Source organism: Typopeltis vanoorti, chromosome 7 (genome assembly GCF_054136105.1).
Source record: "Typopeltis vanoorti isolate ZY-2024b chromosome 7, IOZ_Tvanoo_1.0, whole genome shotgun sequence".
Taxonomy (NCBI): Eukaryota; Metazoa; Arthropoda; class Arachnida; order Uropygi; family Thelyphonidae; genus Typopeltis; species Typopeltis vanoorti.
The window spans coordinates 81,318,177-81,338,765 of NC_143555.1; the positions used below are offsets into that span (position 1 = coordinate 81,318,177).

The 20,589-nt window shown below is 34.2% G+C and overlaps 1 protein-coding gene across 2 annotated transcripts in view; it reads right to left on the reverse strand.

The window, feature by feature from the left end:
• The window catches only part of LOC150104811 (uncharacterized), a 46,442-nt gene that overhangs the window by 14,091 nt on the left and 11,762 nt on the right, over positions 1-20,589 (reverse strand). The window contains exon 2 of one of the 2 annotated variants that reach the window (XM_090396203.1): positions 547-634. The exons of the other annotated variant lie outside the window; for it this stretch is intronic. Coding sequence (XP_090252329.1) covers positions 547-621 — 75 coding nt within the window. The 5' untranslated portion in view covers positions 622-634. The remainder of the gene's footprint in view (positions 1-546; positions 635-20,589) is intronic. 2 annotated transcript variants of the gene reach the window in all.

The following is a 20,589-nucleotide window of genomic DNA, read 5'->3' on the forward strand; positions in this document are numbered from 1 at the left end:
TTAGTTCCAATTGACTGTTGTCCTCTCAGCCCGACATTTATTTCATAGTAGGGATATTTATATATATATTTTAACACAATTATTATATTAGATATTCTTTCCAATACAAATAAATAATTATTTATTCTTATTTCAAATGAAAATTAGCTCAGAAAGAAAGAAAGAAAGAAAAAAATGTTTACCCTCAAATAAATATTTATGATCACAGCAAACAAGAAATTCATTTCAAAGTTTTGAAATTAATGCAAATATTGTTTTCATCATTTGGTATCATTTAAATGAAGAACAGGTCTGGCTATTAATTTCGTTAATGTTTTTTTTATTTTCTCTTCCAATGATGAGTATTATTTGATATATGCATGTTGATTCACTTGATTTTATCTGCACACTACGATACCTTTCTTCTACAGCAATCTTTTTAAGAATTTTAGTAATGTATTGTTTTAAATTATCTAATGTCTCTCTGTAAAATAATCAAATTCTAACAGTATTGTGACTTTTCAGGTGAAATCTTCTCCACTAAAATTCTGGCTATTAATTCAATACCTGATTATTTCTTTTGCTTCCTAGAGTTGACAGTTTCTTTAAATATTTGTGGGCTTTCATGAACAAATATTTCATGACTTTTAATTCACTGAGTCAAAAAAAAGAAAAAAGTCTGGTTAGTTTGTGGCATGAAATTTCACAAGGAAAAAAAATTTTATGGTCTTACTTAAATTTGTATAACACATCAACGACACCCAATTTGTTCATTTAAATTTACACATTTTATTTCAGTGAAATATTATTTACAAATAGTATTTACTGAATCTAACATATAGAAAATAAATAAAGTGAAAAATACAATCTATTTTTTTTGTTCCTTAATCTTCTTATTGTTAAATTTGCACTGTTGTTCAAAGGTTCTTTCCATGCTTGTGGAATTGCCATCATGTGGTTTTTGACAATGTGACTCTCATCTGAAAGTTAATTTTCATTTGGTGATTGTTGGGAATTTATTACTGTAGTAAAATTAAGGGTTGCATATTTATTTTTTTGAAACCAACACATATATTTCTGAGCATTATTAAAATCACAGAATCTTTCGTTATGTTTCCAAAAGCATTTAAAAGTACATGTTATGTTTTCACGTTTTGGGCATCCAATTTCATTTAAATCAAGAACAGGCCTCCCTATTAACCTCAAAGTTTTTGATTTTTCTCTTCCTTGGGTGAGTAATATTTGATATTTGCATGTTGATTCTATCATCCAATTTCTTAGTTTCTCCAGAGATAGTGAACCAATTTCCCACTTCAGCTGATGGTTATATTTTATTAACCAAGAATTCTGTTTTTTAACTTTTAGATAATTCTTTCCAACTACAATGTGATTTTGTCAATGCATATCTTACAATAATTCCATCAGAAGTACAAATTTTTTAGGAAATAAATTTGAAGTCTTATTCAAAAGAAATTGTACATCAATTATAGCAATGATAACCGAAAATTCGTATTTTTCACCCACTGTAGATATTGCATATTCGTTTTCCTTCATTCTTCTTCTTACATTACTTCATTTGGTACCACAAATAAATAGTTATTTATTATAATTATTATTATTTCACTGATTATTAGCTCTGGTCTTATATTTTATGTTAACTTTCTGTTACAAAATTTTGAACAATTAGAACTTTTCACAAAGAAACTTTCAAAGAATTTTGTGGCTCACCCATTATTTTTACATTACCAAACACAAAACACCACAACACAATACAGCGGCTGCAGTGGATGAACGATTACCTTAAGTCCAAAGTCACTTGACTCTATGGTTTTTTCTTATAGTACTGTTTACCCTTACTATACCCTACCCTGACCGTTCCTTCAAAAATGAACCTTTTGTGCAGATGACTCAACGACATGTTTTCACATGCTGCTGGATATACTGTTGGTGTGTTTTTATCTTACTTTGTGTGGGGAAAGGTAAAATTTGTATATGTGTTATCTGGAGTTTTTTCTATACCAAACTTTAAGAGTTTAAGTCACATTTTTTGGGTTAATTATCTGCTATATCTCTGTAAAACAACCAAATTCTAACAGTTCAGCTTTTCAATTATGTGAACGAATTGTTTTCAGATAACTCAAACAATGTCAATAGGTAGCATTAGACAATTTCTAAAATAATCAAGACACGGATATTAGTTTTCAACACTTTTTTTCCCGTCCTGGCATTAATTTCACAGTTGTGATTTTTTTAAAATAATTAAACAGAATTGCATTAAGGTATAAAGTTGTGGATTTAAATATCAATTTCTAATCAGAATAACAGTAAAAATTTTCACTGTGGAAAAACACAACAACAAAAGCACACATCTTTGTTCATTTAAGTTTACATATGCATATTTTATTTTGCTGAAATATTACTTACAAGTATATTCACAGAGAAAAATTCGAAACATGTAGTTAGTTAAAAATATTTCACAATATTTAGTTTACGCTCTTAACATTTTCCAAAGCGTTCAATGAATAAAATTTTTGTTACTCATTGTTTCTTGGTTACATTACATCAAAATAGCTGGTCACACAAAAGAGTTTTTAAAACAGATACCATGGTAAGCACAGCTCCATACATTTGATATTGTGTCAGTCTGGAAATGACACCATGCCTCCCTAAACATTCTGTGTATTCTTTTGTCAGCAAATATACACAAACAGTTTTTGTAAAATGCTCGTAAATGTCCCAAAATAAAGAATCTTTATTGAATTGGATAAAATCTTGAAAGTCTAATTTTACCATTGATGAATTTAAATAATTAGCAATAATTTCCCCATGATATGAATAGCTGGTTACTTAGTTTCCAAAAATAGTAAATGATTATCAATGTTGTACATTTTTTGTGAAAATCTCTCAGTTTCTTCACAACAAATAGAAAAAACTTTACATCCATCAGCTCCTGTATCTTCAAGTATTAGCTCCCAATCTTGGCATTTCAGAATATAACACTCACCAAGGTCCATTTCATAGTCAACTCTTCTTTGCTAGTAGCCGAGGATATCAGACCACTTCCTGTGTAACGTTTCCCAGGTGGTCTTGGATAAATACATCACAATGTACGTGTCTTCTAAAATAATAATCGGTTTCCATCCTTTTAGAGCTATGTGAAGAGTTTTGTCTCGTGCTATTTTCCTGAAGAAAGAAAATTTCAATGACTTTTGTGGTTCACCCATTATTTTGCTTTACTTTCCTGGACACAAAACACCACAACACAATACAGTAGCTGCACTGGATGAATGAATTGCCATAACTGCAAAGACACTTGACTCATTTGTTTTACCTTATAGTACTGTTTACCTGACCCTTAACCCTGACCGTTCCTTCCAAAATGAAATTTTCATGCAGATGATTCACGGATATGTTTCTACATGATGTTGATGTGAGATTATCTCACTTTGAGACATCATAGGGCAAATCTTATCTCTGTGGCTCGAAGGGTATTGTATATTATTTGTCCTTATTATGTTAACTGTTTTATCCTCAAAAAGTGTTTTTGATGTTAGACCATGTGACTAGTTCTCTTACTCATATGTCTGAAATTGTTAAATTTCAGATGGGGAAAAAATAGCATTAGGTGGTGGAAGTAAAAAGGTAGTCAAGAGGGTGACAGAGGTCTTCCCTGCAATACTCCCCCACCCCACTCCCTAACTCCATCATCCCCCTATTCTCCCCCTCTCCTCCAGAAGATGTCTGTTCAGGCTAGTGGAGATGAGCGAGCTCATCATTTGCAGATATCTTTTAGTGATGTCACCTCCAACTGATACTGATAACTTTGGAGGGGAAAAAAATGCGTTTTTTTCTGAACTATGTTTGAACATAACTGAACTATGTAAAACCTATAGTTCAACTTGTTTTGAAATGTCACATGGAGAAAAATCACGTGAATTATACGTTATAAAAATATTTATGTAGCTCCAAAAAGTCTAAATATTTTTACGTAAATTTTACCAAGGTCAAGCCCAATAAGAATTGTAACTTGTACATAGATATTTGTTTAAATGTAAATAATCCCAATTGGAATTGTATATGCTCTCTGCCCAATAAGGGAATATTCTAGAAGGTGTAGTATTAAGGCAATACCTAGCCACTAGTAAACAGTATATTTTTAGCTCTTTGTAAAGACGTCAAATTTTGTGTGTTCTACATGGAAACGATCAAGGTCAGTGCTAGGTGGAGTGGCAAAAGGTTCAAATGAATGTCTACTACCAGAACAAATAGGATTTAGGAAGTGTTGGAGAAAAACAAAGGAAGGGTCAGTCTGAGAAAAGGATCAAGGGATTTTACCGAAATGTTCGGGGGTCACATATCTCTGTGCAAGGATTCACAAGTGACTGAATAAAAGGCGTTGGCGAAAAGATCGCAACATCGATTCCAGAAATTTTCGTCAGTGATCCAGAGGTCATCGGTCAGTCGTCAAGAAGTCGTCGGCAGTTATCTGTCAGATGCACGTCATTGGGAACACGACTTCAGGAGAAAATCATGCCAGTGATCTAAAAGAAAAATGACGAGGAGCCACTCTGCCAGGCAAAGCAGATATCTGATGACGAATTGACGAGTCTTCACTGGGAGCTGTTAACCAGAGGGAAGAAATTGCTCCGTTAGTCCAACACGCATGCAAGCATTCCACAAACCGATAACCTTCATCCAAAGTACACCGAGTACAGCTTCCCAGAAGCATCAGTAAATCTATCACCGGCATAAAGAGGGAGAGAAAAACCTGACACGGAAGAAAAAGGGAACAGAAGTCCAGTTCGAAGCCAAGTGAACCGTTGGTAGCAGCTATAAAGTGAGTTGACCCATTTGTTCAATTTTCTTGAGCTTTTAAGAGAACTTTTATTAGTGGACTGTAAAGCAGAGGCTGATCTAAGTAGGCATATTTGACAGTTGAAGATTATTAAGTAATTAATTGTCAGGAATTTGTAGTTGAAAGAAGTCATAGTGTAACTGTTTGCTGAAATTTACCTGTAGAATATTCCCAGCATAGAAAGGAAGGAGCAATTGTGTGTAAAAGATATTGTCTATGTGTTCGATGAATAAGAGTTAAGTAATAAGTACCATTGCTCAGTATAAATGATTTATGATATATTAAGAAAATTGGTTAAATATGTGATATGATTTGTGTGAGTAAAATGCAGGAACTTAACTAATTTCTATATGCAGATTTGAATTGAGATGTTTTTTTTCTATTAGTGAAAATGCAGTGTAAATTTGTCTTATGTGAATTAAATTTTGTTGTTTAAATATTAAATAAGTGATACCTGATTCTTAATTATTTGATGCACTGTTCCGAAAAAATATTAGAGCCTATTAGCGGGAACTTAAGAGAAAGGATAGTAAAGAATAGTTAGTAGACCACGACTGCAGATACTAATTAAATTAGAGATATTCAGAGGGTAAATAGAAAACTACTGGATGTATGTTACACTTCTTGTTAATAGAAAACGAACATCAGTGGTGCAGCTTTTAAACAAATAAATTTTCTGGTGTTCGAAGAATAAGAAGGCAAGTGCAGAATGCAATTTAGTGTAAGGAGATATTAAAGATATACCTAAGAGTGATAAGGAAGAATAGTTAGAAGTACATAACAAAAGTTGCATTAAAACATATATAAATACAGAGATATAAAGAGATAAGATACAGATATATAATAAAGCAAATAAGTAGGATAATAAATAATAAAGATAATAGATAGCCCCCCCCCTGTTTACAATGGCACAGCCGCGACAGGATTAAACCCACCATATGTTTACAACGTAAGCACCAGTGGGAAATATACACTATGAACATCGGTGCAAATGTGAAATCAGAAGAATAATAAAAATAAATACTGTCTTTTTCACTTTATTTAATTTCTGTATGTTAGATTCAGTAAATACAATTTCTTAATAATATTACAGTCAAATAAAAGGTACCATAGAAATTAACAAAGCATATATATTGCAGAGCTAATATTCGTTTGAAATAAATTCCAGTTTCCTAGCTACACAAAATGTAAACAAACATCTACTTGAAAACAATAAGTGTATAATATCCTTAATCAGGAATGAATAATTTTAGGATATGTGTCATCACAATCATGTGAATGCTAATCACTTAGTCCTATGTAAGTATTTGAAAAACATCCAACCGAGGGAAAATGATATCTTTTGAACAATACCACAACTCATATATTACAGGATGTGATTAATACAAACAGTTCCATAGTGTGATAGAGGTCAAAGACTGAAATTAATGAGTCATCTCCAAGAAAATGAAGGAACCAAATGGGTGGAAATCTAAACGATGTAGTCAACTATATTTTCTGATTATTTACAGAAATATTGTTTTGTGTGAGCGTTTGTGTTGTGCTGTGGATATAAAATTCAACTATTTTGGAATATCTTTTTTGGAATATTCGCATTTAGAAGAGCCATTCTCGAAAGACTGTATGTAATTTAAATTATTATTAGAATTTCTAGAAAGAATTCCCATAGTCTTTAGAATATGAATATAGAATATAATATGTATGAGCTATGGAAAAAAAGTGTGTTTGAGGGACACCAGCATATAATTAAATTATTCAGAAAAAGCCTAATCACTACTACCATCATGAATCTACTCTAAGAATTCCCACCCTTTAACAGCAAAGAAATACCCCAAACTGTATTGGAAAATTAGTACAGCCATCTATAGATAACCAAAGTCAAAATATGATAACAACGACGGATGTGTGTGTCACCTTGGGAAAATTCCAAGATATCTTATCTCAAAAACATCGCCCACAATTCCATAGGCAAACCGAAACACCATGTGATATTATCACAGAGAGACATGTTTCCCAGAAATTTCTAAACACAAAACGTCACGATCCCTTATCTCTAAATATCACACACAATGCTAAAAGGGAACCAAACACACCACCTGATGTCCCTGACAGTAAGGGCCCCCAGTGAAATTCCAAACATTTCCAAACTTTATCTTATCACTATCCATCATCCTTAATACCATTATGCAAACCATTTACTTATCTACAACTCATAACAACACACATCCAGGACACTGACATCGCTTCCCCTTTCGCCCTACCCCTATTTGGTTCATAGTATCCCACCAATCACGACACGAATGCTTATCCACTAATATATCTCCCTTTTCCATTTAAAACAATAACGTCACTTATTTACAACTAACAATTGCGTCACTTATTTACAACTAACAAATGACGTCACTTATCTTCATCTGATAACAACACACACTCTTGTCATGTTTCCTTATCTTATCTTGATCTTGTCAGAAGTGCACCACCAATCACGACACGAATCCTTATACACTAATATATCTCCCTTTTCCATTCAAAACAATAACGTCACTTATTTACAACTAACAAATTACGTCACTTATCTTCATTTGATAACAACACTCACCCACGTCACGATTCCTTATCTTATCTTGATCTTTTCAGAAGTGCACCACCAATCACGGCACGAATCCTTATCTCTAATCATCACCCATAATTCCATACGCAAACAAAACAAACAACGTGACGTCCCACACACAGATGGTCCCCAGAAAAATACCAAACATTCCAAAGTCATGACGTCACACAAACAATGACGTCATAATCTCAACAACCAATCACGTCACGATTCCTTATCTTATCTTGATCTTGTCTGAAATGCCTACTCTACTACTACTTGCATTCTAAACGAAGTGCTCATGTTTGGCGTCCTCTGTCATGAAGTTTCAGTGTAGCACAGTGGACCGTACACGAACTGATTAGATGTCTTAATCTTCTTAGTAGCGATCAGTTGTCGAGGAATTTGTTGATATTTGACCTTATCTGAACAGAATAAGGTGATGAAGTCGTACGCCTCAATCTATAAGATATGTGCGTGTTCTCGCTTTCCAGTTTTTCCTCTCTGAGGGAAGAAAAATTAGACGTTGTTTGGAGAAAAACTAGCCCCCGCCATTAAAGAATGAACAACTTAAATCCGTCTGAACAAAGTAAAGTTGCCTCCATCACAAATGGTATTTGAACACCAGTCTCTTTCCCAAACAAAACTAGTTGGCTGTTTAGTCATATTACGCCATAGCAACTAAAGCTGAGTGTATTTTTTCTGCCGATTGCATGTATTTCTAAGGTCGTTTTCCTTCGCTGAATAAAAATCCTTAGTTGATGAAAGAAAAAAAAAAAACTGTACATACATATGAATCTGATGATACTTATCTTAATTTTTTTTTAAATAATTTTTTAGTTGATATCGAAACCCAGAGCTTTCAGAAAGAAGTAAAAGAAAAGAAGAAATTCGAAACGGTGTTTTTTTCTTTTCGTAAAGAAGGAAAAGAAAGATGGGGAAACTTTTAGTGAGAACGAAGGATGACGCAAACTTGTAACCGTGTTTGTTTAGGTAGAATGGCATAAATGATGTTCTGTGTGGTAGAGTGTCGTTATGCTGAAACAATATGACAGCTGTATGCCTAAATCGTCAGTGAGCATGACTTGGCAATTTTCATATGAACTTTGACATAAACAGTTGTATTGTATACTAACAGTGAGAAGAGAATCGTACTGGTCTATGACGAGACACTTACAAGAACAGTACTGACGAGTAAAGTAAGATGGGTAACAAGTCATATACTTAGGTTGAAATATACTTAACAATATGTTTCAACCTGCCTGGGAATTTTATACTGACTTCATTTATGTTGTCAAAGTTATAATCATTAATATAAGATTTTATTTCCAAAACTGGTTTTAAATTTAAAGACTAATTTTGAAAGCGAGACGAATTGAAAAGGAAAAAACATGCTGAAGAGTTTTAGCTTATTTTCAGTCGGTTACCTTCTAACCAAACTGTTCATACTATTTCGCGCAATAGTGGGGTGAGCAGATGATCAAATGTTAATGTTAGTAGTGTTGAAAATGTTAAGTTCCACATTATAGTGAGAAGACAAATACCGAAGAGATGAAGTCTAGTCGATGTTTCTATAATAAGAAATATTATTATATTATAATACTTGACGCTTCTGTGATGTTTCTGGACCTTAAGCACACTATATTTACACTCAAACAATGCACAACTTACATGTATTTCTGTCTGTTAATTGCGTATATTCTCCGATCACTTTGTCTATTAGGAGAGAGAGAGAGAGAGAGAGAGTGAAAATGAGACTAAGTTCAATCAACAGTTATAGCAGGTTTCATTAATATATTTCTCTCACTAAAATGTACTTTATTGCGGTAATAGCCACCGTCCCGTATTTATCATTTTAAATATTGGATAAGGAGATAATCTGATATCTACAAATAAAACTGTACCAATTTTTATAAAAACTAAATTTCGAATAGATTTATCCAACAAATCGAATCATTAGACGTGATTTATTTGAAATGTTTTGAAAAATAATAGTCTAATTCCATCGCTCTTAATACTAAATTATTGCCAAAATACTTTTCAAATATGACCACAGGAATCAATATCTTCAACTTAACTATTTTTGATGATATTTTTTTAAAAAATAATACACCAAGAACTTCCTGTACGTTTATCATTTTTTGATCACAGTAGGTATCTAGGTATCTTCTGCGTCATCTTTCTTCTGATTTGCAGTCGAAAATTACAATCAAATTTACAATTGTTGAAATTCAAATTTAATTAATTGTTAATTCAGTTCATTTGATTTGCTGTCCGGATGCATTTAAATTAAAATATACGACTGATCTTACTTTTTTTCTGATAAAAAGAGGATAAATTTTCTCTTTTTTTTTTACTTAAAAAATAGCGCATATACAAGCATCAAAATATCTGAATCGATTGTACTTAATTTACTTTAAACCAGTTGTATTGAATTCCATGTATTTAAAACCAGAGTTATTGAATTTACTTTAAAACTTTAAACGTCATATTGTTTTCATTTGAGAAAGCATCTTAAGATAACTTGTGAGAAATGTCCTTCGAAGTCACGATCATTGCATTTAACAGCAGGTCACTAAATAACCGAGAGTAATAAAAGTGAATAACTTTTTGCTTATTAATAATTGACAGTACTAAGCAGTGTTAATAATATGAGATTGCCATTATCTCATTATTTTTAGAGCAGTTAATCTGATCCTCAGAAACAATTGCAAATCAGGGCCGTTTTATATATAAAATCATAAAATGATGTTCCTAATTTTCTTCTTCTTCTTCTTCTTTTTTTTTTTTTTTTTTTTTTGATATGTTGGGGTCATGTCTGTTTGGGAGGATCTAAGTGGACTGGCAGTGTGGATGGACAGAAGAACAGAATTTTAGTTCTGCTCTGCACTTAGGTAGAGCAGAGGTAGAGCTCCTCATTCTCTGTTGGTTGAGATGTGCTGTAGGAGATTGAAGGATCCAGGGGTGATGACGGATTCCAAACTAGGATTCAGGGGACACGCAAGTTGTAGGAATAGTATAGTGGATTACTGCGAGTATAATAATATAAGAATTAAAAAGGAACAAGTTCTTCCTCTTGCAGATCATCATAACTGTGAGTTGTCCAGGAGGCTTGGAAACCTTTGAACACCTTGTTTGAGACATTAGCTTCGTGTTGCCTGTGATTCATCTCTGGGGCTTCTTTTGTCTGAAGCACCAGGATACAGCTACCTTTATGTTGTGAAGTGTTGTGAGAACATGCAGCCTTGTCACACCTGTTACCTGTTACGATAATTGCCCCTGGCTTGATTATGACAAGTTACTTTTGCTTTATTTAAAAAAAAAAAAAAGGAAAGCTGGTTGTGCCTTTTATGTAATGAACTTTTATATGTTAAGATTTTCATCATTTGTTGCTGGAAATTGTGATTGTACTCTTCACTTACCAGTTTCATGTAGCCAGAAGCATAAATAAATAAACTGCAGATCAGTTGATGTGCAGTGGAGAAGTGTCAGTTTATGATCGAATTTTACCAAATTTCTACAAAAAGGATTATTCATAAAAATAGGCGGGGAGGACGATGAGTGTTTTTTTTTATTTTTTTTAATTTGGTGGGTGTTATGTGGGTGCACCCTCCCCTTGCAGAAATTAATGAATGAATGGGTTTAAGGCCTGGTATTTGTACGACAGATGGTACTGAGAGATATCAAATCCTGGTACGACAGATGTCCTCCCTCCCCATGACATTGTCTTTTTGGGGGACCCAACCCAGATCACTTGATCGATTTCTGATAATGATAATTATCAGAATAATTAACAGTTATAGTTCATTACAATGGCATTTTGATAGAGAATAACATCTCGCCAAGTTATATGGCTACAAAAGATGGTCCTTCGGGATTGTTGAAGCGTCGGGTTTAATAAATTTATGCAAACGTTGTTTCCAAACGCCTTCTCAGACAAACATTGTAAAGTTCTAATTAGATATCTTTCACTTTGAAAAAGTTTTCGTAATTAATAACACCATAATATATTCAATATTTTATCTATAATCAATTTAGGTGTCATAAAGGGGGGGGGAAGCACTATCTACACACCATTACAATTTCACATTAGCTCAGGCAACGGCATTTTTATGCACTAAGGAACAACAATTTAAATGATTTTCTAAGTAGGGCGCAGAAGTAGTGAAAAGCAATACATATCTAATAAAAGTGAAAAATCCATTGACGTACGTACAATATAATGGAAACTATACCAAAGTTTAGTTTCAGGCCAAAGTCATTTGATCTGACTTAATCAGAGCCAGGACTAAAATGGTGTACCTCTATCACCAACACTCGAATTTCTCCTTTTGGTGAAGCGTTCGCCTCCTGGCAAATGCTCTCCCCCCCCCCCCTTAAATTAATCGCTAATTATTTAAATTATGTGATTGTTAAAAATTCAAAATACAATTAATTAACTTAATATCTAATAGGAAGAGGTTTTAGTTTTGTAATAGATAAATAGGGCATAAAATGATGGTGTGTGTGTGGGGGGAGGAGTGGAATTAATTTATTGGAGCATTCAGTTGCATTCGGAAGCGAATGTATCCGGTTTCCAGGAAGCAGTAGGTACAGGACGAGAATTAATGTGGAGTGCCCTTGAACTCCATCTACACTCCCGCGGGATAATAATGATAAAAAAAAACCCGGTAGATGTTCCGATTGGGGGGGAGGGAACGAGAGAGAGAGAAAAAAGCCGCCTAACAGAGTGCATCTTGTCTTCATCTCCGACAGATTCTGGTTTCTAGCCACGTTCATGGAGGAGACTCTTAAATAACACGGAACAGGTAACGCATGGACACAGCAACAATTTCGTAATATACGCAAAGCGGGGAGAGCGGAAGGTACGATAAAAACATTGACATCGACCTGCTCTGGCACGTGGTGGGAATCTGTCTAACTTGATGCACGTGCGCCTCAGATTTCATACTTACTGGAGGTCACAATCGCTGTGCCGAGATGCCATACTCAATTGAAGAGGGTACTTACGCACACACGAGACTTGTTCGCGATCGAAGGCGGAATGTAAATGGTGGGTTTTAACAGCTATAACCTCTTTATTTGAATACTTACGCAAACACCACAGGTTTACATAAGCCGCGAAGAATTTGCTTAATACACTGCTTCCGTAAGAAGTCGCGACATGTCGGCTCACTTTAAAGAAGATCGTGGAATGCTTTGGCTACTCAGTCGAGATACACTACTAAGCAAATTCGTTGTCTTTATTACAGTTTCTTATCAATATAAAACACTGTAATTCTTTCATTAGAGTAACATGAATTATGTCATTCCTTTTCTTCTCGATAATCATAGAGTACTGAAGCCGAAATTACTTCAGCAATGCAAAATGAACATATGCTTCTCAAAAAAAAAAAAAAAAAAATCTCCGCCGTATTGGATGCAGTGTATTGAATTAACAATGCATAATAATTAAACTGCCTAATATCTGGTGGCATCTGATAATAAAAGAAAACCTGGAAATTAATCATCAGTATTTATTCTCATGGTAGAATTTTTGATGGCAGTCCCACCACAAAAGGTTTAACCTGTAGTACATATAGCACCATAGGCAGATTACCGATTAGATAATCCTCTGGGAACCTCGCTCTAGAGACCAAACACGGAATTATTTCAAGCCAATCAGATTTCCAAAAATGAAGAGTGGTTGTCGCTTATCGGCGATGAGATGCCTCACAGTATTTTCGCGACGTTCCTTTTTTTTTTTTTTTTTTTGTATTTATTGGGGGAAGCATGTTAAAAACGGAAGTGCTAATATCATTTTTATTTTTTTTTTATATAATAACATTGTAATTTCTTGTATTTTTCTCTGAAATAATATAATTCATATTTTATTTATAACTTATAAAGAAATATTTAAATTTTTTTAAATTATTTTCTGGAATTCTAAAAAAAATCATAGAATTCTAAAAATTCCATATCGTACCTTGAAAGCGTGATGTATATATTATTATTATTATTATTACGTGCAGCTCCAAGGAGTCCTTAGACTCATCGAGAGAGGCCCAACATCATGTCAAGAACAACTATTCAACATTCACACAGTATCTATCATACTTCACCTTGAACTCATTTACGGTCATGGCACCCACAATAGACTCTGGCAGCTTATTCCACTCATTTGCCACTCTCCGAGTAAAAAGCCTAGCTCTAACACCCTTGCTAACCACACTCTTGCCCAGCTTCCATGGATGTCCCCTAGTCCTCCCACTACCAGTCCTATTCTCAAAAATATCTTCTGAATTAATCTTATAGAAACCCTTCAGTAATTTGAATGTCTCAATCATATCACCCCTTTTTCGCCTATCAACCAATTTCTGCAGCCCACAAATCTTCAATCTGTTCTCATAAGGTTCATTCCATAGTCCTGCTATTATCTTGGTCACTCGTCTCTGGATCCTCTCCACCTTTTCCCTATCAAGAAGAAACCCTGGCGCCCATATCTGGGCACAGTAGTCTAGATGGGGGTCTTATCAAGGCTCGATACATAGGAACAATAACCTGTTTGTCTCTGCTCGTTAAAGTGTTTTTCAGCAACCAAGTGATTTGATGAGCTGATTTTGCCACTTTTGCGATGTGTCCCCTAAACTTCAACTCCCTATCCACCAACACTCCCAAATCCCTGGCCTCGTCAATCTCCTGAAGTACAGTTCCACCAATGTGATATACTGCTGCTAATCTTTTCACCCCAAAATGCAAAACTTTACATTTTTCCACATTAAATTGACATCCATTCTCCTTAGCCCAGTCCTCCAAACTATCCAAATCATCCTGCAAAATTTTGACATCCTGAGCATTCACTATTGCTCTACCCAGGGCCGGATTTAGACTTGCTGAGACCCTAAGCTATACAAAACCCAGAAGCCCCCTACTGTTTTAAATTACACCAGCTGATCTTTTTTTTTTTATTATTATTTGAGGCCCCGGCAGATTGCGAGGCCCTAAGCTGTAGCTTTTTTAGCTTATACGTAAATCCGGCACTGGCTCTACCCAACTTTGCATCATCCGCAAACAGATGCACAGTTCCTCTCAGATCCTTTCCTATATCGTTAATGAACAAATTAAACAGTAGTGGTCCAAGAACAGAAGAGTTTATATATATATAAACAAAAACTTTATTTTTTGGAGGGATGTCGTTTCTATATTTCTGTTCCTTCTATCCAAACTTAACGTACATTTCTCCACGTTTATTGGCGACACCTATTGTTAGGTGTTGCATTGTTAACAAAGCTTCTGACTCAACAAAAAACGAGAAGTGCCTTCCCATACTATCAGACTCTCCGAGAGAAATATGTCTAGACGTGACTTTGCAACGATGGTCACAATCTTAAACGTAGTAAACAAGAACTCATATTAATCAAGCTGAGAGCATGTAGTAGCGATATACGACTGTTATAAAATATAGCGGGATTTGTTCGAGGGCGAACAAGTTTACAATACGGTTGCGTTTTACGGGTGACCCAGACTGACGTATTTTGATTGATGATCTGTTCCCCTGTTAGCAATTAAGTAGCATACTGTAGCCAGATGGCGTCCAATGTCCAGGTGGTTGGTTTGCATTGCGCTCGCGCGGACGGACACACACACACACAGACACTAAAGATGAGTCCCATTTGTGTAAATTTATTTTTAAGTGTTACGATGAAAGAAACTGAAACAAAAGTCGTTCGGAAAAAATTGTTTTTGCGTGCATTAGAAATTGATCACAAATGCAGCTGGATTTTGTGGGTAAATTCATTTGGACTTGGACAGGTGATGAAGGTCGGAGAGAGACGACCTCATAAGTCTTTGTATACAGTAGAATATTATACGATGTTGTGCTGAAGCAAACAAACAAAAAATCAATCGAGCAAATTTTTATTTATCGCAATGCCCCAATTTCTCCAACCATACTAATAAACTTTAACACGACTGACGTTTCCCACTTGTGCCTCATAATTCTGCAGTTTCCTTCTTAAAGACTGATTATGATCTGGGTGCTGAAGAAGCAAAACTAGACATTTTGTAATTTTATTTTATTTTATTTTTTCCATTTTCATTTTTATTGCATTTAGCAAAATGACAAAGGATTTATAATAATAATCAGTTTGAGCTACATGTATATGGAAGATGTTCAATATAGCTCAAATTAGATCTCATCTTTTTGATCGCATAATCTGCATTTGAAAACGAAACAGAAAAAATTCTATGGGACTTTAGAATATAAACTGATCGGCATTTGGAACACATTAGACCTGACATCACAATTATCGAACATCGATAGGTTTGGATTATTGATATCGCAGTACCCAGTGATAACAACAAAGAACTGGAAAAAATTTACTAAATATCGAGATCTGGCAATCGAATTTGGCAGGCTGTGGCTTCAACACACCAAAGTCATCCCAATAGTTATCGGCGCACTTGGCGCCATATCAAAGAAGCTATCGAACTATTTACAGCAATTAAACATCAACGAAGTGACCTCATATGACCTACAAAAAACAACATTGCTTGGAACAGCCCATATTTTACGACGCTACCTGACAGAGTATTCTTAAATTCTTGAGCAGGATCTGAATGGCTCTGTATCACCAGTCAGATTGCTGTTTGAATTATATCTTGCTTTGACTGTGTATCAGTTATGTGAATAAAGTAATAATAATAAACCCTTTGGCATAATTTTTTTTTTTTTTTTGACAACGTTTGGCAGAATGATTGATTCGACTGTTTGGTAATAATTCTGGAGGCACCAAATTAATGACATTTGGTGCTTAGGACTTCTATTAAGAATTGTGGATCCACTTCAATTGTGATTTAGATCGGACCGTTTTTAGTAGAAAAAATAAACAAAGCAATATTACATATCTATGATACTTATGCAAAAATTTCTCTAGTATCAGTTGTTTTGATAATGAATGGTGTCATGATATAAGCTTACGATTACGAAATGTAACTTTTTTATGACTGGCTGACAGTCTTTTATCATTTCTTTACTTGCTATAGTACGAACTGCCTAGGAAATTTCCTGTGGTTCAGAAATACTTGAAACTTAGAATTAAATATCTGCTTTCCTAGGGATGGAAAAGAAGTCAAAGTTTCAATGTTGACCTTTTGAAGAAATATTTTAAAAAATAAAATAATGATCCGTGGGGTTAGCTGGTGAGAATTACATTAAATCAGTTAAGGATAGGCTATTTGTAAAGTGTATGTCCTCCAACTAATTTATCCATATTGTTAAGGAAAAAGAAATCAAGTTGTCGAGAGGAGAAAGTTCTTAAAAATTCTCCTCGTGTACAAAGCTGATTTGAACCTCTTTTCTACTAAAGAATAGATATAATTCTTTACGACTAAGCAACAGAAGTGTTAGTTGATTGGGAGCTATTCGCACTTGTTCTTCTTACAGTTAAACGACTCAGGATTCACAAGACTTGTAACACCTCTTCTTCTACTCCTCTTCCTCCGTCTTATGCATCTTTTGAAGGTTTGGGTTATTTGAATTAGCCGACTAAGACTGTGAGACCGTGTATCGTGTTCTATTATTCTTCTGGCCAGTTTAGCTGTTTTGCGAGATGAAAAACTCGTTTTCGGGAAGAAGAATCCTATCATCTTCTATTTGAAACCTTTTGAAGATTTATATATATATATATATATATATATATATATATATATATATATATATATATATATATATATATATATATATATATATATATATATATATATATATATATATATATATATATATATATATTAATCAAGGGATAAGCTGCGGATACTTCCTTTTCTTAGATTAAGGTTTTGTCCTATATTTTGGAGTATTCCGAGTGCACTGTCTAACCAAAAGATTTGGATTGGAGAGAGAGAGAGAGAGAGAGAGAGAAGAAAAAAAGCAAATAATAAAGCTTAAAGTTAGTTAGTTATACACACTTGACATCAGTTTGACGACATATGGTCACCCCGCACCCCACTGAGGTTTAGGAGTGAAGCCTTGCTATAAGAAGTGGTAGGATCGCAGAATTCCTTTCCACACACACAGAGTTAGTAGGATAATCACAAACATTCATGTCCTTGGCGGGTTTCGAACCCTTGGCTGGAGAGCGGTAACCACTCGGACAACGAAGCCGGCTCTTTTCTTGATGTGGGGGGGAGATGAAAATAATCACAGAGAATTATAAAAAGAAAGTTTATCACTAGTCTGATTCTCTTTCTGGTCTTTTTTCACAAATTCTTATGGTTTTGGCTTTAAGGTCTTAGTACTTAATTATGGTATTGAATAATAGTGAAAACGGCACTCACTCTTATTATTAATTTCTCAAAATATTGGGTATCAATGATAACAATTGTTGTTTTCTAGTGTGCCCGTATGGATACCTGATAAACTTACTGTAATTATCTGCGATAATAAATATCCTTCACTCACGTGATAATTTTTCGCTTTCACTGATACATTATCGTAGTTTATAATTTCTTTCATTCTTTTTTTGTGCATCATTAAAATGCAAATTTATTATTAAAATCCAGAATTAAAATTATCGAGATTTCAGTTTAAAAAAATCATCAAAATCTGTCTAGCCAGAGCATCTGGCCCTGGCTAGATGCTCTGACAGTTTAATATTATGCTTTGCTACAAAATATTAAAGTATAATAGTTTGTAGCTGTAGTAAGTTACTAAGATAATTATTATTACCATTTATTATAAAATCAGTTAAGTAAGGGAACTAAATCCATCCTTTATAATAAGTTGTAAAAGCAAATTAAAGATATTTACTCAGGTGAAGAACGAGTATTTCCTTGGGGTACATGCTTAAAAAAAAAAAAAAAAGGTAAAAGGAAAAACTGGAATGGATAGAAAAAAAAATCTCAGTTAGAAATTATAAATTAATGCAGACTGGTACAAAACAACAAGAATCTTCTTTTAGTTTAATCCTTTATCCAAGTGTGAGCAAACAAAGTTTGCGCCTTAAAGTATCTTCAGGACTGGGGTAAGGTGGTACAACACCGGGAAACTCGTTGCAAAGGTAGACCAAGCTAATATCACTCCTATCTCAGTATCTCCCATAATGCAAAACACATCTTCTTGCAGATATGTATAATGTTATGCATTAAGGGAAAGGCCACTACCCAGACTAGTTTCGACCTTTATTGAGGTCTCTTCAGTGTGAGCCAGGCCCAGAAGGAGATACCAGGCAGAAGCAATCGCGAGGTCATTTTTACCTATAGGAGTTGCCAAAAAGTGTGCCATCTTTTTATTAAATTACTCTGGATTTAGAGAAAGATGTTGAAGGTTTATTTTTCACTAGCTTAGACTATAATAAATTTAGTTTAATCCTTTATCCAAGTGTGAGCAAACAAAGTTTGCGCCTGAAAGTATCTTCAGGAGTGGGGTAAGATGGTACAACTAGTCTGGGTAGTGGCCCTTCCCTTAATGCATAACATTATACATATCCGCAAGGAGATGTGTTTTGCATTATGGGAGATACTGAGATAGGAGTGATGTTAGCTTGCTCCACCTTTGCAACGAGTTTCCCGGTGTTGTACTACCTTAACCCAGTCCTGAAGATACTTCAGGCGCAAACTTTGTTTGCTCACACTTGGATAAAGGATTAAACTAAATTTATTATAGTCTAACCAAGTGAAAAATAAATTTTCAACAAGAATCTTCTTTATTATATTTTTCTAACATTAATATTTGATATATTAGAATTATAGAATTCGATTTTAAATTAGAAGAATTAAAGCATAGACGAGGCTTAAGTAAGAAGTACTGAGTGATGCAGGAATTAACAACAAAGGGTGTAAAGAAATGCGAACAGGAAATCTGAAATTTCAAAAACAATTTTTTTATGACCAGCTGAGACTACAGCAATATAAAAAGGATCGATGAAATAAAAAAAAGAGAACCGGAAAACAGGTGTTATGACTTTGTCTTCGCGAGCGATTCTTATACGTATGAACAAACTATAGGGATATGTTTCTAGATGACTAAAGGTTTTCAGGGGGGAGGGACGTTGAGTTCATTGGTTACATCATAGAAGGATGCGAAAATAGCATGCAGTTTAAAAGAAATGAAAAAAAAAACGAAACAAAGAAAATCTGTTTAAAAGAACTAACTACGAATGCAGTACTCTTACTTTCTTCAAATTATTTTTCTTTCTTTCTTCACTAGATAAACGATATGGTGAAAAATCCACTTCAGAACGGTCATTTAATACACTCCTTCATCATCAAAAAACAAGCTATCCTTATAGTCCAGATATTATGTCGTCTTAATTATCGCATATGAAAAGAGAATAGTGATTCATTTGCGTATACTTCAGTTTAAATATCATTCAGTAAACAGCTGAGCTACATTTTTTTGTAATGAAATTGTAATCCGATTCCGTGCTTCCTGACTTTATGTAAAACTTAAGCCGGATTATTGATAATGGATGCTAGTGAGAGAAGTGTATTGACAAAGTGTTTTGGACTACTTTAAAGGTTATTACACAACGAATGGTTTCCCAGCTGGAGATTATTATTATAAATTTACGGAATATGTGACCTCTATAAGTCGAGAGGTTTAACCTCACTGTAATGAACTCAAACCTCTGTCTCCTTTTTTAACGCTCCAATTAGCTCGAAAGTCAGGCTGGTAATTAATTCAACAAGAGATCCCATCTGTAAGAGCTCTTTAAAGTAGGACATGCCTGATGTAGTTCGTTTTTAATTCTTGTTCGACAGTGGGGAACCGTGAGAGTTATTTGACGCTGAATGTTCTTTATGGTAACAAGGGATCAGTTGCAAATATCTTCCCTAGGGGAGGGGGAGAAATCTAAATTTGGATCTTTAAAAGCAACTTTATTTAATTTAAATGCCAAAAATAAGAAGGAAAACAAAATTAGTTTATTAATATAACTTGAACAAAACGTTTGATGAATTTTAGTAGTATACTAGTAATTTTAGTATAGGCGATCTTATCTTATTTTGGTTCAAAATAGGCTGTTTATTTTAACATTTTATACGGATTAAACTTACATTTAGCGGTATGTAAGCTGTTCATTGTACTAATACTACGCCTCCCACCGTCATATGCTACTATTAGAACCATTCAAGTAAATTCCATTAAAGGTATTAACTGCATTACAATTACAACAGATTACAATTA